The sequence below is a fragment of the Suillus plorans genome (assembly GCF_016647745.1).
Source record: "Suillus plorans strain S12 chromosome Unknown HD556scaffold_54, whole genome shotgun sequence".
Lineage (NCBI taxonomy): Eukaryota > Fungi > Basidiomycota > Agaricomycetes > Boletales > Suillaceae > Suillus > Suillus plorans.
In genome coordinates this window covers 71,695-96,512 of record NW_024537438.1, presented here as the reverse complement: position 1 = coordinate 96,512, position 24,818 = coordinate 71,695, and the positions used below count along the sequence as shown (strand labels likewise).

The 24,818-nt window shown below is 47.5% G+C and overlaps 6 protein-coding genes across 6 annotated transcripts; 1 reads left to right on the top strand and 5 right to left on the bottom strand.

Moving 5' to 3' along the window:
* The first annotated feature begins 938 nt into the window (after window positions 1–938).
* Window positions 939–3,551, top strand: HD556DRAFT_752277 (uncharacterized protein). The gene is made up of 4 exons (XM_041311503.1): window positions 939–2,109; window positions 2,208–2,408; window positions 2,458–2,573; window positions 2,690–3,551. The coding sequence occupies exons 1-4, from the start codon at window positions 990–992 to the stop codon at window positions 3,137–3,139; spliced, it is 1,887 nt and encodes a 628-aa protein (XP_041156949.1). The 5' UTR covers window positions 939–989; the 3' UTR covers window positions 3,140–3,551.
* A 1,819-nt stretch (window positions 3,552–5,370) lies between these two features.
* On the bottom strand, window positions 5,371–7,662 carry HD556DRAFT_1394512 (major facilitator superfamily domain-containing protein). The gene is made up of 14 exons (XM_041303644.1): window positions 7,393–7,662; window positions 7,306–7,332; window positions 7,226–7,254; window positions 7,121–7,169; window positions 6,993–7,070; window positions 6,857–6,941; window positions 6,457–6,806; window positions 6,309–6,405; window positions 6,068–6,260; window positions 5,961–6,018; window positions 5,871–5,902; window positions 5,801–5,818; window positions 5,684–5,751; window positions 5,371–5,627 (listed from the first exon to the last, which is right to left on the bottom strand). The coding sequence occupies exons 1-14, from the start codon at window positions 7,548–7,550 to the stop codon at window positions 5,562–5,564; spliced, it is 1,308 nt and encodes a 435-aa protein (XP_041156948.1). The 5' UTR covers window positions 7,551–7,662; the 3' UTR covers window positions 5,371–5,561.
* A 2,044-nt stretch (window positions 7,663–9,706) lies between these two features.
* Window positions 9,707–11,735, bottom strand: HD556DRAFT_1242988 (major facilitator superfamily domain-containing protein; the record flags this gene model as incomplete). Its single annotated transcript, XM_041298329.1, is given in 13 exon segments — window positions 9,707–9,936; window positions 9,987–10,004; window positions 10,058–10,089; window positions 10,140–10,197; window positions 10,247–10,439; window positions 10,488–10,584; window positions 10,647–11,002; window positions 11,054–11,138; window positions 11,186–11,308; window positions 11,326–11,362; window positions 11,415–11,443; window positions 11,495–11,521; window positions 11,578–11,735. The coding sequence occupies 13 exon segments, from the start codon at window positions 11,733–11,735 to the stop codon at window positions 9,707–9,709; spliced, it is 1,443 nt and encodes a 480-aa protein (XP_041156947.1).
* Window positions 11,736–14,480: 2,745 nt separating this feature from the next.
* Window positions 14,481–16,491, bottom strand: HD556DRAFT_1446517 (major facilitator superfamily domain-containing protein; the record flags this gene model as incomplete). The annotated part of the gene is made up of 12 exons (XM_041307110.1): window positions 14,481–14,578; window positions 14,634–14,705; window positions 14,756–14,773; window positions 14,829–14,860; window positions 14,911–14,968; window positions 15,018–15,210; window positions 15,259–15,355; window positions 15,416–15,768; window positions 15,820–15,904; window positions 15,964–16,047; window positions 16,278–16,304; window positions 16,364–16,491. 12 exons carry the CDS (start codon window positions 16,489–16,491, stop codon window positions 14,481–14,483), a joined length of 1,245 nt encoding a protein of 414 aa, XP_041156946.1.
* A 921-nt stretch (window positions 16,492–17,412) lies between these two features.
* HD556DRAFT_1537979 (uncharacterized protein) lies at window positions 17,413–20,486 on the bottom strand (the record flags this gene model as incomplete). Its single annotated transcript, XM_041309675.1, has 5 exons — window positions 17,413–19,156; window positions 19,210–19,354; window positions 19,404–19,458; window positions 19,860–19,945; window positions 20,241–20,486. 5 exons carry the CDS (start codon window positions 20,484–20,486, stop codon window positions 17,553–17,555), a joined length of 2,136 nt encoding a protein of 711 aa, XP_041156945.1. The 3' UTR covers window positions 17,413–17,552.
* Window positions 20,487–21,072: 586 nt separating this feature from the next.
* Window positions 21,073–22,733, bottom strand: HD556DRAFT_1394392 (major facilitator superfamily domain-containing protein). The gene is made up of 8 exons (XM_041303643.1): window positions 22,243–22,733; window positions 22,090–22,186; window positions 21,849–22,041; window positions 21,741–21,798; window positions 21,657–21,688; window positions 21,586–21,603; window positions 21,468–21,535; window positions 21,073–21,408 (listed from the first exon to the last, which is right to left on the bottom strand). The coding sequence occupies exons 1-8, from the start codon at window positions 22,587–22,589 to the stop codon at window positions 21,328–21,330; spliced, it is 894 nt and encodes a 297-aa protein (XP_041156944.1). The 5' UTR covers window positions 22,590–22,733; the 3' UTR covers window positions 21,073–21,327.
* Window positions 22,734–24,818: the final 2,085 nt, after the last annotated feature.

Sequence of the window (24,818 nt, the reverse complement as noted above, 5' to 3'; positions counted from 1 at the left end):
GTTAGGCTTATGTGGCGGCAGGAGCCTGGGAGTAGAGAGCATGGTCGATTAGTGACTAAAAACTCCACTGGTGTCGACTGGTCGTGAGGCGATTATAATCGCCCAGTGAAATGAGCTAACACAATAAAAACTGGCAACGGCGTCCCGGGGGGGATCTGTAAACAAGATAATTCCGAAGATGTGCCTTGTCCCCTCTATCTTGTTCGCGAGATCAAAGGTAAACTCATCTGCGTCTGAATAACTGTTGTTTCCTGATCTGGCAGGTGGTGGGTTCTATATGACGTTTCGATCAGATTTGAGGGTGAGGAACTTGTAGTGTAGGTGGCACTGCGCTCGCACGTAAGACTGATTTAGCTTCGTACCGATAGGTCCTGGACTAGGCGAAATTATGATCTAGAGAGTATACATAAGTAGGTGGTTCTAGGAAGTCGAGGGGGGCCTGAGGTTAAGCAAAAAAAACGGACCTTGAGTCGGGAATCCTATTGTTTGTTGAATGAAAACTGTCCGAGGAGTGGGTCTAGTGTTGTGAAATTTGGCTTTGTGTTCTGTCAAGTGAAATAGCGGGCGCCATCGCGGAGATTGACGAGTCGGAGGATGTAGTAAACTTAAAGTGTCGCGATGGGGGACAGTGCAGGTTGTGTGTCAAGGAATATTAATGATTAGAGTAATGTGGCGATCTTGGACAGTCGCGGGAGAAGATATGGTGATGTACATTGGTGTAGGGTTGGGAGGAGAGATTGACGGTGCCGAGGCTACGAGGGATCGGGGGCAGTAGGGCCTGAGAGAGAGAAACCTAAGGATAGAATGAAGATGTAATAAGAATTGTTTTTATTTATTTGTTTTAATATTTTGTACCTGTTCCCATACTCGGACCGAGACCCCGAATTGAGCGAGAAATAGATCAAAGTGATAATAAAGTGAAGTATTATAGACTGACAGATCGAAATCACATAGTATCCATATCTTCCACTTTGTATCCTCATCCTCTCATGTCCAGCTATAGTACAACAACAGTAAGACAAGAAGGTTTTCAGCTTCCTTCACCTGCACACACCGTTTCCTCACTGTCAGAGACGCCCACCTCTCCCCCTCCAACGTCTCCCAACAATCTTTTCATGCCACCAAACCTATCTTTTCTTCCTGACTCATTTCGTAAATTTCCAAGCGCTGCTCAAGCTCATTCTCATCATCAACCTACAACACCAAGTAGTGCCATCGACTTCACCGACGATCTTGCAACACTCATCGACTCGCACCCTCACCATGCATCGCACGAACGCAGTACATATGATGCAGACCCGTACCGTCACAATATCTTTGATATCAGCGCTCCTACAACTACCAGCCATTACCGACCTCCATCATCAACCGATATCTATCCAAACAGTCAACAACAACATACCAATGATCTCCATTTTAACAGTACCCTTCCTGCCTTAAATAGCAGTATGCGGTACGAACCACACCCAGATCCGCCATCACATTTCGCGTACCGCCACACCCCATCCCCGCACAACCCCAACTCGCCCAGTCGTAGCCGTTCACGCCCCCCAAGCATCGGCCCCACCCGAACCTCCCGTCGTGATCGCCGAGCTAATAGCATTAGTTCACATGTATCCGGCACTTCACCACCCCCTCCCCCCCGTCCTCATGCCATAGTTATCCCCGGTAGGGGCGGTGGTTCAACTATGGGCGGCTTTTTTGTTCCCGGTCAAGGCGAATACTCGCTTCCCACACCCGATAGTCTCACTCATTCCTTTGGCGGGTTCCAGGGATATAATGCGGCAACCACTTCATACCCTACGCAACCCGGTTCATTTGCTTCGCAAAACAATGTGGCTGTAAATTATGGTAGTTTTAATGGCCGTACCGGAACTCCCAGCATGGGAATCAGTCCCAGTGAAGTTTCTACTTTGGGCATGCTTGGGAGCAGCACAACTTCTCCCCCTCCCCCTACCAAGGGAAAGCATGATGGCGATGGTCTATCAGAAAAGAGACGAAGAAGGCGGGAGAGTCATAATGCTGTTGAGAGAAGGCGGAGAGATAACATCAACGAAAGAATCGGCGAGCTAGCAGGGCTAATTCCAGGGGTGTTGTTTGAATGTGATGGTGGGTATTCCTTCCTTTTTCGCGGTCCTCGGCCTCTCTTTCCTAATTTTAATTCTTCATTCTCGTTTTGAATCCTCGGATCTAACTCATCACCACAGCCCCACTCATTGCTCCAACATCCCCCACACTCCTCAGCGCAACTTCACCTGCAGTGGAAAACGGCGATCTCTTCTCACTCCCCCTCCTCCCGGATGCAGCAAACTCCGATGAGGGTCTCGCTGACGTTCCTGAGCATGGGGTACCCGGCGCTCCCAACGGGAATGCTGTGAAAAAGGATCCAAGCGAAGATGGAGATGATGGTGCGTTTTTTGCGTGCTGTGGAAGGCACATCCTGACGTTCCTGAACAGGCCGAGGTAATGCGAATGGTGGTGTGAATGGCGGTATTCCTACGAACGGGATCACTACCGCAAATGGCTCTGAACCACAAATGATCAAGGCAAACAAGGGGATGATTTTGAGGAAGGTGTGCATCCTGATTTATCTATTTCTCTTGTTTTTATTTCTTGGCGGTTGGACGGTGCTTTGTGTTGCCTATATGCGCCATTTCCCTGTGATGCACTATATACGCTCACTTGCCAGATACGTGCATCTGTTTACTGCATATGCGCCTTTCCTCGTGGTGATTCACCTGAAAATCATTCAATTACTGACTCTGCTTCCCAGTCCGTGGAATACATCCGTTATCTCCAACAGCTCGTCAGCGTCCAAGCTTCACGCGGCCGAGATCTCGAAGAGCGCAACCGCACCCTCGAGCGCGAATTGGCAGCAATCCGCGGAACCCCCATCCCCTCCTCCCGCTCTGCCTCAAACTCAAACTCTGCAGAGTCATCCAGACTTTCCCTCGTGTCGTCACAAACGTCCCTGCCACCCTCATGGGAAGCTGAGAGGAAATGGGAGATGGACGTTGAGGATCGGGGCGAGGACGAGGAACGTGGTCGGGGACGCGTGCGTGCGAGGAAAGAGGACGTTGGTACAAAAACACGGGAGGATGATGTGGTTAACGGGGAGGAGCGCAATATGGAGATATGACGGTATCAGCTGGCGACATCACAGACGCCTCGCAGATCTACACCCATACGCTCTGGCACATTCACTTCATCATGCTCATGCTCACGTCCCTTCATGCCTGCACGATCTTCTTTCATGTGTTTTTCCCGCGTTTTATCTCTCTTTTATCACCTGCCTCCCATGCACACTGTATCATTCATAGCCATGCTTTGGTTTCCTGTGTTATTTCTCCTTATTGGGTCTTTTCGTCGTTCTTGACTACATAACGCCTCCACCTCTTGAACTTTGCCCTATACGAGCACAGGGGTCTTATGGAATTTCTACCCCGAACAGTGCCTTTTAGTTTTACCCACCCAGCACCACCGCAATCGGGCAGCATGGCCCGATGACGCTATTTTGAAATCTGCATTGCAACACCGTTGAAGCCGATGCCTTCGCGTCTACCCACTCCCTCCCTCCAATATCCATCATCTATTGGAAGTTCTCTTCATTTCAGTTCCTCCATCCACCAATCCACCCACCATTTTATTTCTTCGCCCGCCATTCCGCTCATCCGCCCACCAATTCGATTCAATTGGTGAACGCTTTCCTTCCTCCCCGGTGCTCATATCATATCATAGCACTTACCATTTACCCACATAACCTCCACCGAAAATGTACCAATATATTTCTCTTCGAAACCAAGGCCAAGTCAGAGTCAGTATCTATCTATCGTCGTATCTACTGGCATCACCTGCGTCGTATCAATATCAATAAAAAGGGATTTTATGCGTCTTGTGTGGAGCTTGAGCTTGAGGTTGTGGTGAGACATATTCCGTGGTGTGAGGCCTAGAGCGCTGTCGAGTATGCACGCCAGTGACCGATCAGAATGCAAAGACAAAAGTGGGGAATGTGATAGAATACATCAAGAGCAGTACGAGCACCGATACTCGGAAAGATACATGTCAATTAATTCAACGACGAACAAGCTCTTATATACGTCCATCCGAGGCCCAGCCAGTGAGGGCGTGACTTGAACACGTTCGTACGTCCTCGCCCACCTGACATGGGGGTGATGATCACCTGGCGCAGTTCTAACGCAATCTGGCGAGCACGAGGAGTCCGAGGATCGCTTGAACATGCGAGCACAGGTTACAGGTCATGGTCTTGGCAGTGCGCAGGCTAGACTCGCTTGGTCGTTGTTTGTTCTTATCCTGGAATCTAGACGCATCGATTGGTCATGATGTTGGTTGATTACAACTGGATAGTATCTGATCATCTCTTCTTGAACAAAGATCGGTGCACTCGACATTCAAGGTCGACAATACAAGTGGTATTATCAGTTGGGTACCAGACGTATCGATATCGTCAGCAATACGAGTATGTCACTTGTATCGCTAGGCCATCAACAAATACCATCAGATCGTGATCAATCAACAGTACGCACGATTCATCTCAGCGACTCCGATCTCACCAGCGATCATTATGAAGCAAAAAACAACAGCCAGTGGCTTGAGAGACCTATAATGTGGCCCAAAGGACGCACCTGGGTGCTTCGATATCCCCTTGGAGTAGTAGACCAATAAAAGAAAGACAATGCTGTCCGAGTCGTTCCTTCTATGTGAACGCCTGATATAGCGTGCGCTCAATCGATGGAACGCCTCTTCTCCGACGCTCATCAAGTCCGTCCTCGAGCTACGACAGCGCGAGGCAAGGCTGTGAGCCTAGCAGAAGAGTGAAGCGGTATTGTGTGTAGCTCCGCCGAATCTGGCACCCAGGGGCGGAACAACGCGAGAAAGTGCCATGGCCGCTGGCAGGTCTTCCCACTCCATCAGATTACCGAAACTGTTGGCGCTTGCATTCAGGAGCTCCGGCTAGTTACCAGTGGCATAAGAATCCACCATCGATAATGAGAAAGTTTTCCCGTCCGAAGTTGATAAAACGGCTCCAGAAGACGAAGACACCTCGGAAGTTCGGAACTCCTCCAGCTACTCTATGAATAGCGTGGTTGAAAGTTTGGACCGTCTCAGAGCCGCGGTCTGGATGGTGTTTGACAAGAATAGTGCTCAGCCAAAACGCTAAGTCTAGCTAGTCTAGTAAGTCGCCGGGCGAACGATAGTTGAGGTGTTGCTCCGTGGAACTGCTCCGATTGGTGTGGTGTCTGTGCTGTTTTGAGGTCGAAAGTAAGTTCAAGTTATTCTCAGCCAGGCTAATGTTGTCCACGAGAATCCCAAGTCCAACTGCGGATAAGACAAGATTCAAGATAAGATTGATGCTTATTGATCTAGGGGTTGATTCAACATCGTGTTATATAAGTAGACCATGGGCATCTATGTCCGCACACGTTTTCAATACATCTATCACATATCGCAAGATAGTCAGTGCTTATAAGTACATACCGGCCCCGACCAAAGTCCTCACTAGTAGAACAAATAGTTCGCCTCGTTCCGCGCCAAGCTATGGGTTATCTTTCCCCGTGCATTATCAAGCGCATTACCACTAATACCAAACTTCCAACAAGACATATGATCTTATCACCACAAGACACTCAGCAGGAGCAAGGCGAGAACGATTACGACTACTCACCCCACTGAAGAGCGACGATATCAGCCATCTATATTGAGATGAAAGTAAAGCGCCTGCTACTGGGCCACCTGAAAACATTGATACAATGGGAAATAAAGACGGCAAAAAATTACTCACTGAGCAATGCACCAAATGCTGAAATTCACAGTCTGTCAGCAATTACGAAACAGAGCTGACGGATACACACCGGTGAAAGTAAAACATATGCCCATCCGCGCCCTGTATAGGAGGTCGACAAGATTGGCCAGACAATAATGTGTGTAATAATAAAACTAACCCTAGCTCCGACAAGTCGGGCGTCAAAATAGCCACCAGTGGGATCAACAGCGAGATGTCTTGGATCATTAGTGCCAGAAATTACACTAGCAGCAATGTGAAACATACAAGTTCCAGCAACGTAGCCATATGCAACGCCTATCGCAACCGCACCGAATATGTTATTCAGAGCTATCATAGACAAGATGATGACGCTGCATGCAGTAACAGATGCGATTGTCAAGTTTAACAATCCCGTGTATCTTGCAATTATTCCTGCTGTGCAACGTCCAACGGCACTGGCAGCGTTCAAGATTGCAATCTAAATCGGGTTAAGAGTCGACAGAGAATAAGGAATTATTGAACGTACCAAGTAGAACGAGAATTGTACGTCGATCCCATGTTTGATAGAGTCCAGTTGTAAGTAGTATGTAGGGAAGAAAAAACCTATCTGAGACAGCGTGGTACTAGGCGTAATCAGCTCCAAAGACTTCATGCGGATGCCAAAGAGAACTTACCCAACGGTCATGAGGATGAAGGGGACCTCACGAGAGCATTTTCGTGCCACTTTACTAAAACTGATAGTCGGTGTCGGCAGTGCTCTCGTACGCATGGACAAGCAGGCGATCAATAACAGGGCACTAACCAAACCTGCACTGGCACGGACACCTCCCGCAAAGCCAACAGTACCATTCAAAAGGTGATTTAGCATGATCGAATGATTAATGCCACCCAGTGGTGAACCGGCCGCGACAACAGTCATTACCAACGTGCGTCTTTTCGAGAAGTGCTGAGAGATGACCGCCATGGAGGGACCAAACGTTAGACCCACCCCCAGCCCGGTAAGGACACCTTGAAATACAAAGATCTAGTCACAAATATAGGTAGCCCACCGATGAGATCAGCAGGGCTGCTCACCATGTAGAATTGACCAGGCTTAGCGAAGGATAACGCAAACAGGGACAGAGATTGGAGCAACGAGCCCACGATCACCAAATGGTAGCTATCAGCAATCAGCGTGATAAACAATCGACTATGAATGTATGAAACTCACAACCACCCCCTGTCGTATAGTCGACCAGAGATCAAGGTGCCACTGGCGGTTAGGAAGAAGCCCAATGCGCCAATCCATCTAACGCTGACTGAGATCATAAACATCAGATTAAAAGTACATTCACTTACGATATTGTAGACGGTGGTTGGTTGGTTAGATAAATTCGTGTGTAAAAATCTTCCAAGTTTGTTTGTCCACCACGTATACAGCTGATCCCACTGCTGTGTACTTACCTTGGTAGACACCAAAAGAGTTTAAGTATCTGTTTGAGAGCTATCAGTTGATGCCTCGATCGGACAGATATAGGACGGACCCGTAGCCACAAAATTGTATCAAAAAACTAGGAAACATGGCGAATGTCAGATGCACAACTTGTTAATACCATTCAAGAACATCTTACGATCCAAAAGCAGTTGCCCATGCTTGACGCCCGCCATCCGGAGGGCCAGATTCCGAACACAGTGTTGGGGAGTCAGAAGACTGTCTGCGTCCCAGCTCTTCCAGAACGTCTGACTTCTCGTCCGTCATGACTTCATTACGGAATTCGTCCTGCGCCATAGTTGCTATCGAAGAAAATGGTGGGTAAGTAATGTGCTATGCACAGGAGATGCAGGTATTCAGATTTATAAGGACAATGTTGATTGTGACCCTGCAAGAGTGCTGTGCAACCTCATTCTAAAGGGGTTACTTGTTATCGTGAACAAGTCGTTGACGGCGGTCTAAATGTAGACATAGAGTCATCCAGTCTCGCAGGGTCCATCATTGTGATCATAGATACCTGACGGCATTATAACAGCTGTCTTGTCTGGAACATTTGAAGTAAAATTACCACGGCTTGTATGGCCGACGGCGGACCCGAAGGAAATAAAATACAATACTTGCCCTGAGTGACCTAATGATCAGTTATACTAGGAATGAATGCCGACAACTTACCGAAGAAAAATAACGAAGAGAACAATCGAGAATATATGCCGAAACCAGGAAATATACTCATTGAATACCACAAGGGGATACACAAACATGCAGAAAGAAACTATATAGAAATCAAATCGAAACTACGCCCTTGATAGGATTTCCCTGGGGTGAGGTCACCAGCATCGCTTGAGCCACAGTTAGCATTAGCATATTTTCTGCCCTTGAATCATTTGTGAGCCATTCATACTCGTAAGGGAATGCACTCACCTGAGGTGAAGCGATAGGTAATACCACAACTCGCTCAAAAGTTTATCACTCAACTCAGAAATGAGGAGTCGGGAGAAGGGTAGATATAGAGATATCCAATCACCCGGCCGGTAGGGTGTGGCGGCCGTTGCATTGAACTCAAAGGTTGGCGTAACTAGAGAGAGTAAGTATTCATTTATGAAGAAATTCTGCATTCTCACAATGCGGAGTGATTTGTATAAAACGAGTCCCAGTCTGCCTACGTGACCGCTGTTTTCAAACTTACGGATTAATGCTTTAACCTGCAGCTATAAAACACATGAGCATACAACTGACGAACAAACGACCAAAAAAACAAACCTACACTGGTCTTGCACACCTTGCACTTTCGACGGTAAGGTTCACCTGATGAACACGATCCGACTGACGACAGTGATAGTCTAGACGAATCTCTTGACGACTATTATGATTCACAGCCGGTGGTCCTCTTTGTGGACTAGCCATGCCCAGCGCCGAGAGCACTGACGCCCCATGCGTTTGGCAAACGTGTGGGAACACGTTCGACACGTGCTTGGGAGTACATGGTGTCCATCAGAGTTTGCCAGGTTGATGCGGTTCAGTTTTGTTGATACTAGTATCGGGAAAGTATTGTAACGCAAACGGGAGGGTTCGGGTACGTCAGGGATGAAACTTTTCATCAGAACACGTAGTGAGCCCAAGATAGATATGAAAATGGCGGTTCTGTCCACACGTTGCAGAGTTGCGGTAAAGCATCCCCAAAGATTCTCGTAGATTGTCTACGGTAGTATAAACAAGCACAAAATGTCTCATGTGACTCGGTGTGGGTTGTGGGAGGTGCAAAATACAATTTTCCTTATACGAAGGGATCCGTTCGCTGAAGGTCGAGAACGGCGCAGGCTAGTGTGAGAGCTTGATCATAATAACTGGCGTGGCGGTGCTGTGGGGAGTTGAAGTGGACCTGAGAGTCGTAGAACTTGCGTCCGCCGGATGGGGGATTACCTCTGCCCAGCTTGGCTTAATCTCAGCTTACCGTGACGGGTACTGCCAAGTGGTGTATTGATCGTCATCTGGCGCGTGTGCTTGTCAGTTGTTGTACAATGTAGGCATGAGGTGCGGTGAATTGTGATCGGTCGCCAAGTTGCAACTGCGTGGTCTACAACAAAAAAATATGAGTGACATAGAATCTGGAATAAACACTTACCGGCTGTGTAGGGTAGAGGAAAATCTGCATTTGCCGTACGATGAATCTCATGATAGCTCACTTGTGCATGGACGTCGAAGTGCAATTGCAATTGTTGCTCTAGGATATACAACGATAAATATAGCGGACTATGAAAAATCGCACTCGGCATGACGGCAAATAGCTTATTAGCATACAGTGGCAAATACGTATACAACCCATGTATCAAAAATGCGCGTAGGTGTACACTATAACATCCTGGTGCCACCGACAGCACAAGGGCGAGTATGTTGAACAGACAAACACATATATTGACCCGAAGGAACAGTGCTCATAGAACACGTGATTTACCTCATTTCAGCGCGTTGTGGGTGGCAAGTGTCTCTTCCGTTTTTCGTCTGCGATATATCATCAAGCGCATCACCACAAACATGGAGCTTCCGACAAAACAGATGAGCTTATCACGGTAGATAAACATTTCAGCATGGTGCGGGAACAATGCAAAACTACTCACCCCACTGAAGAGCGATGCTATCCACCACCTGTATTGAGAGGAAAGCAAAGCGCCTGATATTGGGCCGCCTTAAAATATTAGCTCAATGGCAAATAAAGACCGGAAAGGAATTACTCACCGAGTAATCCACCAAAGGCTAACCATTCGCGCATTGTTAGCAGTTCCGAGACACAGCTGGGTGCTACACACCAGTGAAAGCAAAACATATCCCAAATCGCGCTCTGCATATGAGGATCAACATCACCAGTCTGTACACGTAGAAGAAGCTAACCCTAGCTCGGACAAGTCGGGCGTAAACACAGTCACCAACGGTACCATCAACGCAACATCTTGGAAAGTCAGTGACAGGAGTTACACAAGCCGTGGTGCAGCACATACAAACTCCAGAAAAGTAACCATATCCAAGCCCTAATACAATCACACCTGCTACGTCGCTCAGCGCTATCATGCAAATGATCAGGGCACTGCATGCGAGAGTGGATACCATCGTGAAGTTTAATGCCCCTGTGTACGCTGCAATTATTCCTGCTGTGCAGCGGCCGACGACACAAGCGGCATTCATGATCACAAGCTAAAACGTGTTAGAAGTCAACTACGAAGAAGACATAATCAGACATACGGAATAGAACGAGAAATGGACGTCAATCCCATGTTTGATAGAGTCAAGTTGCAAGTAAAATATAGGGAAGTAATACCCGATCTGAAATATTGTTGACCTAGACACACTCAGCTGTGAATACTTCGGATTGAACTCGCGCAAGCGCCAGAAGCGACCTACCCGGCGGTTATGAGGATGAAGAAAACATCTCGAGAGCATTTTCGCACAGCTGCATTATAGCTTGTAGTCGGTTTTGACATTGAGAGTGCTCTCGTGCGCATGGATAGGCAAGATATCAACAATAGAGCACTGACAAAACCTGCACTGGCACGAACACCTCGCTCAAAGCCAACAGTGCCGTTTAAAAGATGATTTAGCATGATCGGATGAACAACGGCACCCATTGGTGAACCGGACGCGACAAGAGACATCACCAACGTGCGTCTCTTGGAGAAGTGCTGAGAGATAACCGCCATGCAGGGACCATACGTTATACCCATCCCAATCCCCGAAAGGATACCTTGAACAATGAAAATCTAGTCGCCACATATAGACAGCCCGTTCACAGAATCACTATGGCTGCTCACAAGGTAGAACTGACCAGGCTTTGCGAGAGATAACGCGAACAAGGATATTGACTGGAGGGCCGAGCCCACAATCATCAATTGGTAGCTATCAGAAGTTAGTGGCAAAAAAACTACCAACATGTGGCAACTTACAACCATCCTCTGTCGTACAGCGGTCCTGAGATCAAGGTGACACTATCTGCCAGGAACGAGGTCAATGCACCAATCCATCTGACAGTGACTGAGACAACAGACTCCAGAGTGTAAGTGTATTCACTTACGATATTGCGGACGGTGGTTGATTGGCCAGGTAAATTCGCGTGTAAAAATCTTAGTTCTTTTGTCAACCATGTGTATGATCAATCATGCCACCTCTGCGCACCTTGATACACTCCATATGATGATACATATCTGTCAAAGTGCTGTGAAATATCGTCTCGGAGGAATGGTGCCAGAACGAACCCAAAACCACAAAACTGTATCAAAAAACTGAGTGTCGTGAATGTGATATACGCAACTCATGAGCATCGTTTGAGACGACTTACCACCCGAAAACAGTTGCCCATGCCCAAAACCCGCCATCTGGAGGGTCATATTCTGAAGGAAGTGGCGAGGAATTAGATGGATGCACATGTTCCAGCTCTTCCAGAGCATTCGACTTCTCGTGTGCCACGAGCGTATCACAAATTCTGGGCTGAGTCATAAACATCGAAGGAACTGGTGGGCGAGTAAAACATTATGACGACGACCGCTGAGCTTGGGGGTTATAAGCCAAGCTCGTCTTGCTGTCAACGAAATCTCGAGCCGGAATGAAAGAACCAGATGGAGCCAATGTTGAGCCGTCTTCGTGTTTCAGGTGTGCTAAGGGCCCCAGCCCTCAGGTAAATACTGATTCGTGGCTAACACTCTGCATGAGTCTTGGTTCTATTTACCAGAGATACTGACAGATATATGAAACAATCGACTTATCCGAGTCCGATGTTTCGAGATTGTCTGTATGCGCCAACTTATGTGGTCATCGTGGCGCTGGTGCAACCTAAATTGATTGGCCAGGGAGGTAGAAGGACCATTGAACTTCTGAGGCCGTCTTCGTTGTTTAGGGTGTGCTGGCGCAGCCAGTATGTCCAGAGCGATCTACGAGTCTAGGACACCGCCATTCCCAGAGACCACAGCTGCCAAATTTCGACAAAATCTAGAAAAAGTAAAACATATTGGAAAACGAGGTTTACAAGATCAGTAAACCGATGAGTCATGGTAGGGTGTAGCGGGAAAAAGCTACGTAAGATATTGCTGCCGTCTTAAATTTGGGGTCGTCGTCTGATTTTGTATCACGACCATCGGGTCAGATTGGCTTGTTGCCGGCGCATGTAGTAATTGTGACCGGAAGTTGGTCGAACTTGAACTTCTGTGCCAGTTGCCTTCATAAAGGATCCCCATATGTCCTGCATCGACGCAGATGAGAACGCTAAATCACGCCAACTGGAGTCACATCTGAATCAGAAACGTACTAGACGACGAGTTGATTGCACCGCAGCAATGGTTCGAATCGGAGCTCCGTTGTGGAACTCCGAGTGGTCATGATAAAAGCTGAGTCCACTTCGATGATCGACATGGCTTCGGAGTTTACCGCCAATTGATTCAGCGTATTGGATAGCTCTACGTCGCAAGAAAGAGAATGAGGGAAGACTGAACGGGTACTAATCATTGACCGTGTCGTGTCTCGTCCGAGTCTTCTCCGAGAAGGAATATTGCCATTGTCGGCGGTATGGACACCTCTCTCACTCGGGGTTCTGCTGCACTTGAGGCCCCCATGCCTCCAATTATTATTACATTGCGTATCCCTCCTGCCTTTCTACCTGCACCACCGGTGATCGCCTCACGCCTATGTGCACATAATGAATCACTTCACAGCATGGTGGCTTCCCGAGTACAACGACGCCGCGTTTTGATCCTATAGGTTCACAATTGGAGCGTATCATCTCTCAATTGACGTCCTCTCAAGAATGCCAATTACATATTTATTCCAAGTCTGTACGTAGTATGGGTAACTGTCGGAACGATTTTTAGTGGCTATACATAATAAATCCATCCCCCATAATTTGGGGTGCAACTAGCCACCTCTGGACCCTCCCGAACCCAACCATCACTGGAACTAACCGTGGTTCGGCTCGACCGGACGGCAGCAACATTAGCCTAGACTCGCCTAAAGTTAGTTATCCACGTATCATCTATCTACTCTTTCTAAATATAGGCGAAGGTAGAAGAATACTGGCAGGACGAGCAATCTCGGACTAGCTTGGTAGCGATATCCCCCTAAAGCTCTCGTCTGCTCGTTAAAACCGCCGCCTATAGCGCTCACAGGAATATATTCTCAGAGATACGGCTGGATGCAACCTGTAGTGAGTAAAAAGCATGTGGTCTAGCCAGTGACGCGCGCTTGGACGCTGACACCCTTGACCCTGCCAGGATGCCCTGCAACCTCATACTAAAGGGACTGCTTGGCATTACATCGCTGACAGGTGTTAGCGAGTCATCTCGATGGGTACCATATACTTATAAGAATCTTGGGCTGCAGGGTCTTATAGGGTTTGCGCCCTTGTGATCGGAGGATGGATACCTAATGACATGATAACAAGTCGCCTCGTCAGGGAAATTTAGTCAACTATTCGGCTTGCGTGATTGACACCGGGGTTGACCTTGGCTGGACGACGTTCCGCAGGGAAAAAACGTTGAATAGATTACCATTTTACCGCATTAGGGGGACGTGCCGCGATGACACTGTTCATTTTTGCTTTACGCCCCCGAAAACAAGCTTTCCAGATAACATTATTTCCGTTTTAGGCCACTACGCCAGCGATATTCACTGAGATAATAAACCTTGCTCGACGTGCGTGGCGTCGTGCCACATGATGGCGGCTCACCTCTGTTCCACTGCTTATTACGCATACGGAATGAATCGGATGATAAGCCGCACTAGAAGTGAACGCCAACGACTTACCTAATGACGCGAAAGTTGAGTTATTGGTGAGTAATATTCGGCTTTGGTGCTCCCCGGTCATTTTTCCGTGGAGATGACCCATCTGACCCTGTCATAAGGTTTTTTGTCTGAGGATAAAAGACTGTTGGAGATAGGAAGTAAGCGATGCTTGATGAATGATAGTTGACACTATGGAGATGAATTCAATCTAGTCCTGTTTCTTTATCTTGGCATGAAAGCGGAGTACGTCGGTTGTCAATGATTTCATCACCATGGAAGCGTCTGCGAATCAGAGACTCGACGTTATCCGCTGTTGTCCGTTCAATCTAAAGCCGGGGGTTGGTGATAGATCAGTCCAAGAATATTCGTGCTTCTGCACACGCGTTCAATACAACTAACGTTTCATACACATATTTCCAATAACAGCACGAGTGAACGCCGGCCTCGATAGAACCCACCGGAACAATTGCTCTACGCATCCCCGGTAGCTATGGGCTCCCGTTTATTCCTCGGCGGTATATAATCAGGCGCATCACCACGAAGATCAAACTTCCCATAAGGGAGATCAACTAGATGCAGATATCAGCACAAGGCTCGCACAAGTGCAGAAGCAACGTGAACTACTGACCCCACTGAAGAGCGACGCTATCCACCACTTATATTGAGAACCGAGAAAATCACCCGATATTGGGCCACCTAAAAATATTGGTTCAAAGGCAGGCGAAGACCGGAAAGTAACTACTCACCAAGTAATGTACCAAAGGCTGACCATTCACGCATTGTCAAAAGTTCCGAGACAGAGCTAGATGATACACGTACAAGAGAAGGTAAAACATATGCCTATTCGCGCTCTGCATATGAGGGTCAGCATCACTGGAATGAAAATATAAAAGAAGCCAACCCTAGCTCAGACAAATCAGGCGTCAGTACAGCCATCAATGGGACTAACAGCGCGATGTCTAGGAAAGTTAGTGCCAAGAATCACACGAGCTACAGAGTGACACATACAGACTCCAGAAAAGTAGCCATATGCAAGTCCTAAGACGACCACACTGGCCATGTCACTCAGAGCCATCATGGATATTATGACGGCACTACATGCGAGAGTGGACGCAATCGTGAAGTTCAACACTCCCGCATACGCCGCAATTATTCCTGCCGTGCAACGTCCGATAAATGAAGCAGCACTTAAGATCGAAAGCTAAAGCGAGTTGAGAATTGACAATAAAGAGAGTGATCATGGGCGTACGGAGTAGAACGAGAAATTGACGTTGATTCCATGTTTGTTAGAATCCAGTTGCAAGTAAAACAGAGGGAAGTAAAACCCGATCTGGAATAGTGTTCCCCTATGCATGATCAGCTGTCAAGACTGTGAATCCCTTTGGGGTATGCCGGATACAACATACCCAGCCGCCATGAGGATGAAGAGAACATCGCGAGAGAATTTTCGCGCCACTACAGTATAACTAACAGTCGATACCGGCAGTTCTCTTGTACGCATGGATAAACAGGCGATCAATAACAGAACACTGACAAAACCCGCACTGGCACGAACGCCTTTTTCAAAGCCAACAGCACCATTCAAAAGGTGATTGAGCATGATCGGATGAATAATTCCACCCAGTGGTGAACCACACGTGACGAGAGACATCACCAATGTGCGTTTTCTGGAAGAGAAGTGTTGAGAGACGACAGCGACGCTGGGAGCGTATGTTAAGCCCATCCCAAACCCATAAACGACGCCTTGAACCATAAAAGCCTGGTCGCAATGTATAGGTAGACCATCGACAAGATTGGTTGGGATGCTCACCAAGTAAAACTGACCAGGCTTCGTGAAGGACAAGGCGAATAAGGACAGTGATTGGAGCAGCGACCCCACGATCATCAATCGATAACTATCCGTAATTTGTGCAGGAATTAACGACTGACTTTGGATAAAGATATAGCAACTCACAACCACCCTCGGTCGTACAGTGGACCTGAGATCGACGTGACAATGACTGCGAGGAACGAGGCCAATGCACCAATCCATCTGACCCTGAGTGAGACCAAGAACTTCAGAGCAAACGCATATTCACTTACGATATTGTAGATGGTGGATAGTTGGTCATATAAACTCGTGTGTAATAATCTTCCGAGGTCGTTTATCAACTTTGGATAGAGTATCATGCGACTGATGGGTACCTTGGTAAACTCCGAAAGACGATGTGTATCTGTTGAAGTACTGTTGACTGATATGTGTCTCGAACGAATGGAGCTAGAACCAACCCAAAGCCACAAAATTGCATGAGGAAACTAGGAATCGTCGTGGTTGTTAGACACAGCATGCGGGTATCATTTGAGACACGACTTACCACCCAAAAACAGTCCTCCAGGCCCGAAACCCGCCATCCGGAGGGCCTGATTCTTGTACTAGTTCTTCTGGATTATCTTCTTTCTTGTCCTTCGTGAACGTATCATGGATTGCGGACTTCATTGACATGGAAGTGAATGGGGTCAAACTCTATGCACCAGCAAATGTGAGGCTTACAGATTAAGACCAATACTTAATCCTAACCCTGCAAGGACACCTCGTGATAAAGGGGCTACGGGGTAGGAGGCGCATTACATCACTGACAGGACATCGGCAAAACCTTGACGACGATCGAATGTGCCCATAGACGAACCCTACGGGTTCGTCAGGGCCTATCCCCGTGGTGGATGACATGATGTCAACTGTCTTGTTAGGACAGCAGGTTGTTCGGATTGTGTGGTTGACAGCGGAGATGATTGAGTATCTGTTTTGTCACATGGACAGTGGCTACGTAGTACGCATGCAAATGACTACTTTAGAGCTCAAAGCCACACTAAGAGCAAACACGGAAAGATAACTTACTTAATGCAGAGATTGTTTGAGGAAGGATCTAAATCTATTCACCAAAACTGCCAGGGGATACAGAGGTATGGTGTACGTGCGTTCTTGAAAGGAAGAGGCATAATGCTTCGAGACCGTTTGCTAGTCGGATTCTGGTATCCTTGACTGTAGGCCATTACTTCGAGGGCTATGAACGATGGAAGTAAATCAATGATGAATCACGGTCTGGTCACGGAGACCCCCCCACCCGATCAGTAATCAGCACCTATCAGCTGTCGCCTGTCGCAACCCGCAATGGCACCCAACGCTGCAAGTCACAGTTGCTGCTTGGTCAGAAACGTAAACGACGGCTTCACGCAAGGATCCCAGACTCACTGACATGTCAACTCGGACTAGAGTGATAGATGATGCCTTCCTGAGACTTGTATCGCCAATTGTGTACTATGCAATTTACAACACAACAAGCTGCGTGGACCACCTCTGAGTCACTGAGTCACGAGAGAACAAGAGACGGCACACTTGATTGCCGGTCCGACGACCTTTTTTGGACTGCTTATACGCTCAGAGTATCAGCTTAGTGAAACTTATACAAGAAAATATATGACACGAATCAAGACCGATACGATACGAAATTTGAAATTCTAGAGGTACTGTCAAGGTGTGAAATGAAAACGTCTGATTCTTCGAAGCTACAATATCTCCACCATCCTGACGTCCATCATGTCGTCAACAGAAGTCATGTCTCTGACTTGCGCAATGATATTGTTATCCGAAGCGATTCTCTTATACTCCCCACCCCACTGCTGCGCCAGCAAAAGCGCGCCAAAAGGCTGTCCAAGGCGAACGATCAACCTCAACTCTTGCGTAGTTGACTCGTTGTATCCAGGAAACCCAGGCTCAGGCCAATCTTCTATGGTCTGCGTCTCGTCTGCAAAGTTAATCAGCCCGAGATCACACCGATTCCACGGACGGACGAGCATGAATGCCTGCCGAGTACGCCTTGTAGGCCAGAATTCAACTAGTTTGTCTTTCGTCGTGACCAGCAGGTCTTGTAGGCCGTTTGCCTTGATGTCATAAGCGAAACGTCTAGCTCCATCTTGACCCGGCCTCCGCCTAACTTCTGTGAGAGTAAATGCGATGCAAGGCAATTGCAGTCTGGCATTTGCGAAACGAGGAACGCTGATATTCTCCAGAGTGGCATACAGGTTTGAAGCCGACTCCACAACCACAATGTCGTTTCGCAGCGCGGAGACCGACTCCTGTATGTCGTGTTCAGATAGATATGATAGCATGCATGGCAGAGCCTTGTATGAGGAAATATCGGCCGGGAGACAACTGTTGAAGTTGGACGATTGTCCCACCCAGTCCAGGGCCGTGATATCGCCCGAATGGGCTATGATCTCCTGTAAGAGTCGTCCGAGCGCCTTTTGTCTTTTTTCTCCATAGATAACAGGAAGGTTGACATCAAAGATGCCAAACAAAGAGTAGGCGATGTCTTCCTCCCTGGTGGTGTCTCGGTTCGATGCCCATCGAAGTTTCTCTCGGGCATCTTTTGTCCCAGGATGGAAGTGGATGAGTGCCCGCGCATCTATGCCAGTTGAACGCTCCAACTCATTCATGATTCTGAAAGATTGCTTGTGGTTGCGTGAGCGGTTGCCGAGATATAGGCTCCAATCTGCTTGGTAGAAGAGAACAATTTTAGGAGCGAGGAACTCCTGAACAGTCCATCCTCGCGTGTTCCAAATGCTGTTTGCGAGCGCGCCTGACTTTGACGAAGGAGGAACATCTGATAGGTAGATGATGGTGAGCGCTGAGTGGTGATACCAGACGAACATGGAGTTGACTGATTGCTGGAGCTCAACATTGTTGTCCTGGTCGATGCAGCATGTGTCGCTCCATGCCCAGCTATAGCCCGCATTGCGAGCGACTTTGCAGAACTTCTGCAACTTCATCATGGTTCCGACAGGATCCAACTCATATATGACCTTGTCCTGAATGTCGTGCAATAGCGGCTCCTTCCTTGCCCACCTATGGGATAACATGACCCAACTGAAGTACTTCGTGACCGCTTCTTCGACGGGCTCCGTTTTGAGGGGCGCATGCATGTCAAATGAATGCAAAAGTTTTTTGTACCCTGTGCTTCCAATGAATATGTTGATTTGCACATCTCGATTGCACAAACGTCCAGTAGAAGTGTTGATTAGCCGAAGGGGGGCGTTTTCCAGTTTGGCGTGAATGGCTCGTCGAATAGCATCCTCTACTTCAGATGGACTGACGTATTTCTGGCGGAGCTCTGCAAATATATATATCATCTTTAAGTCGGCACCTGAGTTGTTTTGAGCTTACGTCGTATATGCGGGTCGGGTGCATCATCCAACATGGAAAGCATTATCTTGAAGGCCTTAAACGCATCATCATAGTGTCGTGCTCCACGAAGAGCTGCATACTTCAGTTCGTACCCGAGATAAGACGAAGGGTTGAGCTCAATAACCTACAAACATGGTCACAAATATTGAAACAAAGATAGATATCGTCCGCACCTTGTTCGCATCCGAAAGGGCCTCCACATAGAGCTTTCGTTCAAGCTTCCTCTTACTGCGATGTGCAAAATAGAAATGGTGTAAGGAATCCAGCCCAAATGTTGCAGAAAGTGTGTTCTCGATCGACCAGAGCCAAATATTCCCATCACAGTCTCCACTCGCAAGTAGTTCTCCATTGGGAGAAATTGTGACGCAGTCAACATATGTGGTGTGTTTGAGTGCCTGTCCTATCTGGAGATGTGACTTTGTACTCCATAAGCGTACAGTCGTATCGTGCGAGGCAGTGGCAATGAAGGAATCATCAGAAGAGATGGCCAGGGAGTAAATTATCCCAGTGTGACCAGTACAAGGTAGACCGATCTGGAAACCATTCGAGGAGTCCCAAAACTTGATTGTTTTGTCATCTGATGCGGAGACAAGTTGCTGGCCGTCAGGCGACCACACAACGCTGTTAACCCAATCACCATGAGCGTCGATCTTGAACAGAAGCTCGGCGTTATCGGTGCACCAAACCCAAATGTTACCACGGGATCCGCCGCATGCTAATTTTAGCCCGTCCGGGCTGAAGGCGACACACAAAACGTGCGAGCCCTGACCCTTGAGTGTTGAGAGGACAGCGCCAGTCTCTGCATCCCTTATAATAACTCTATCATCCCATGACCCACTTGCAAGTCTCTCTCCATCAGGGGAGAAACACACCGAGGACACACGACGTGTATGCTCCACCAGCGGTTTGAATACCATTTGCTTGCTTTCGACATCCCAGATGATGATGGTATTATCTTCTCCACTGCTGGCAATTCGCCTATCGTCTGGCGATACGGTAACTGACATCACAATGTCCCTGTGTCCCTTGAATGGCCATCCTATAAATGCTCTTTTCTCTACGTCCCAGATTCGCAATGTTTTATCCATCGAAGCAGTGACGATCCTTCGGCCGTCTTTGAAGAACGCGAGTGCCTCCACTGAGCTCGTGTGCGCTCGCACCATTTCTATTAGCTCAGGCTGGGTTGTCTGCGCCGGGGGCTGGCGTCTTCTCGCAGTAAGATACACTTTTTTTGCTACATCGCGCAATCCTGGCATATCGCTAAACACGGGGATGAACGGTCAGTAGCATATGAAGTTGATGAGGAGCGTTACCGTAGTCATCGATCCTGTGTGTCGTGAGTAGAGTTGGATTTCGACCCATTTATAACCAACTAATATAGACACTCAGGCTGTCTCGGTTCCGGTTCCACACTTACCACGCTGCCACTGCGCATCGTCCCGCTACTCTTCAACTGCCCATTATATATTAATTCCTTCATTCTGTTCACAGTAAATCCCTGATTATAATTGGTACCTAGATGCATTTTGAATACTAACCAATCCACGAAAAGTACAGGTTGTTGCCATATAGTGCTGGAAGGGAAGGTCGGACGAGAAGAACTCTCGTTCATTGGGCTATCACTGATGAAAAGAGCGGCCTGGTGTGGTTCAAGATTAGTGGACCTTCAACGCTGCAACCTCGAATCATAACACTTCCGTTTGTCATCTTGTTCCTTGCTTTACTAGTTGTTGACAATAGTTCGCGATCTTCTATCATGCCAAATATCCCTATGCATCACCCCCTATTGTGTCGTCAACCAATAGCTCACTCGACACCGACCAGAATTGACATCTTCTAGAGTAGATCTCGGAAGTGATTTTTTCGCTCGTTGTTGTGTATACTGCGTTGTTCCACGTGTGCTTATCTTCAGGAGTAAATGAGGAGAAAGATAACGCGAATATAGGTACGAATATCTGCTTGTGTAATGGATTGACATAAGTGTGCCAATAAAAAGCAACGACCGAAGGTCGTCACATGTTTCCAATCATCTAGCACGAGTGAATAACGACCTCGATAGAATCCAAATGGAACAACTAGTTCACGTATCCCCGCCAGCTATGGGCTCCCATTTATTCCTCGGCGGTATATAATCAGGCGCATCACCACGAATATCAAACTTCCCACGAGGGAGATCAACTACATGCAACTTTCAGAACACGGCTTGCGCGAGTACAGAAACAATGTGAACCACTCACCCCACTGAAGAGCGACGCTATCCACCACTTATATTGAGAACCGAGCAAAGCACCTGATATTGGACCCCCTGAAAATATCAGTTCGATGGCAGGTAAAGACCGGAAAGCAACTACTCACCAAGTAATCCACCAAAGGCTGACCATTCGCGCTCTGTCAGGAGTTTCGAGACAGAGCTAGATGATACGTACAAGTGAAGGCAAAACATATGCCCATTCGCGCTCTGCATTTATGAGGGTCAGCATCACCAGAATGCAAATGTAAAAGAAGCCAACCCTAGCTCAGATAAATCAGGCGTCAATACAGCCACCAATGGGACTATCAGCGCGATGACTTGGAAAGTCAGCGCCAGGAATTACACAAGCTGCAGCGTGACAACATACAAACTCCAGAAAAGTAACCATATGCAAGTCCCAAGACGACCACACTGGCCATGTCACTCAGAGCTATCATGGATATTATGATGGCACTGCATGCGACAGTGGATGCGATCGTGGAGTTCAACACCCCTGCATATGCCGCAATTGTTCCTGTCATGCAGCGTCCGATAAAACAGGCTGCATTCATGATCACAAGCTAAAGCGAGTTAAGGATTGATAATAAAGAGGATAATCCTGGGCGTACGGAGTAAAACGAGAAATTGATATCAAGTCCATGTTTGGTAGAGTCCAGTTGCAAGTAAAACAGAGGGAAGTAAAACCCAATCTGAAATAGTGTTGACCTAGGCGTGATCAGTTGTCAAGACTGTGAATTTTTTGGGGTATGCCAGATACATACCCAACGGTCATGAGGATGAAGAGAACATCGCGAGAGCATTTTCGCGCCACTACAGTATAACCGATAGTCGGTGCTGGCAGTTCTCTTGTACGCACGGATAAACAAGCAATCAACAACAGAGCACTGACAAAACCTGCACTGGCGCGAACGCCTTTTGCAAAGCCGACAGTACCATTCAAAAGGTTATTGAGCATGATCGGATGAATCATGGAACCAAGTGGTGTACCGGATGTGACGAGAGACATCACCAATGTGCGTTTTCTGGGGGAGAAGTGTTGAGAGACGACCGCAATGCTAGGAGCGTACGTTAGGCCCATCCCAAACCCAGAAACGACGCCTTGAACCATAAAAGCCTGGTCGCAACGTATAGGTAGCCCATCACAAAATTGGTGGGGCTGCTCACCAAGTAAAACTGCAGAGCAAATACATATTCACTTACGATATTGCAGATGGTGGATAGTTGGTCATATAAATTCGCGTGTAATAATCTTCCGAGATTGTTTATCAGCTTTGGATATAAAGTATCATGCGACTGATGGGTACCTTGATAAACTCCAAAAGATGATATGTATCTGTTCAAATGCTGTTGACTGATACGTGTCTTGAAACGAACGGAATTCGAACCAACCCAAAACCACAAAATTGCATGAGGAAACTAGGCATCATGATTGTTAGACGCAATATGCGGGTATCATTCGAGACACGGCTTACCACCCAAAGACAGTCCCCCAGGCTCGAAATCCGCCATCCGGAGGGCTTGCTTCTGTTTGGGAATTAGATGCCGGCATATGTTCCAGCTCTTCCGGATCATCTTCTTTCTTGTTCGTCGAGAACGTATTATGGACTGTGGACTTCATTGACATTGAAGTAAATGGGAGTAAAGCGCTATGCACTAGCAAGTGTTGGGCTTACAGGTTAAGACCAATACTTGAACTTGACCCTGCAAAAGCGCCTTATGCTAAAGGGGCTACGTGGCCACAGGAGGTGTATTCCATCACCGATGCCGGGCTCATCAACAACACGTTGACAGCCTATAGCCTGAGAAGAGCCCGTATGGTCTCTCAGGGTCCATCCCGTGATGGTACAGTAGACATCTGATGACATGATAACAACTGTCTTATCAAGGATATACAGGACAACATTGTGGATTGTTCGGATTATGTGGTTGACAGCGGAGACGATTGAATATTCGCTTTGTCACAGGGACACCGTGACTGGCTAGTGGTTACGCCACCTGGATAGCCCGTTTGGGAAGCCTTATTAGGCTTAGCAATAGCGTGCCTCGTCAACTATATTTAGGCTCGAAACTAGTAATATCCCAACACCAGCGTTAAATCACGCCCTAAATATTCTGATACCTTTGTACTGTAGCCTATAGCTAGGCTGGCACGTATCCCGCCTTATCCCGCCCTACGCCTGATACCGGCAGTTTCCGCAAATTGCCTGTCTTGGTCCATCATCACCAAAATTGCTGAAATCAGACAGCACGTGATATGTGGCAAATTTCAACACTTGTGCGATACCTGTCAGCTATTGTAAGATACACCAGCGATGTTGGCGTGTCAGCACGACATCTGTCTGTCAGACTCGCTGTCGGATAGATACCATCCTGTCTGTAGTGTACCTATTAGACATTTGCTAGGTAATAAGATGTATTATAGTAGCATACATGCAATACATTTAGTGCTACTTGTGTTCATAGGGCCCCGTAACCTTCTGCTGCAAGTACATCATCGTCAAGCTCCTCACCATCATCAGCGATTACTCTGTCCTCGTCCTCCTCGTCCTCCTCACCTTTGCCCTCATGTTCCTTGTCTACAGGCTCGAGCCCAATATCATCGTCTTCTGCCTCCAAGTCCGAGTTGTCTTCCACATCCTCTTCCGAATCTGAATCGGCTTTATCATGGCCATGTCCTTCGCGCTGGAGGAACTCGTCCCAATCACGTGTAGCCTTGTGGCCTATTCCACCACCTCGAAAGCGCATGAACATGTCCCTATCTACAAACCTGTACATAAATAAAGTTAGATAAGAGTCTAATCATGAGTTTCAAGACACTTACATGTTTAAGTAGTAAAAACGCCAGTCCGAATCATCCCCACATGAGTCACCCTTCCGCCGTGCAAATGTCGGTCCAAGTAACTCATCAGTAGTACTGAAAGCGAATGCAGGAATTAAATGAACACCACGAATCACTGAGTCAGGGTCCAAGAATCCGAATGCATCCGGAAGGCTATCACGATCGAAAAATTCGAGACGCTGCAAGCGTTTTGCGGCCCATCCTGCAGGTGAGCTGTCACGACGGAACCAACGAACAAATAGGACATCAACACGAGTTGGGGGAGTTCGCAGTGCTACAGAATGCTCGCGATACTCTACATTCACGTGGAAAATCTGAATGACGCGTGCATACCAGTATGGGTGCGTGCGTTCATCTTCATGGGAGAGTACCATGATATCGGCGCGGGTACGAGGATTGATGGTATCTTGCTCACGTCGCAGGTCGTATGTAGTATAATTGACGCGTAGAATACTGTGTTCAAATATCTTGTTGTCCGTAATAAGGACTGAGTGGCGA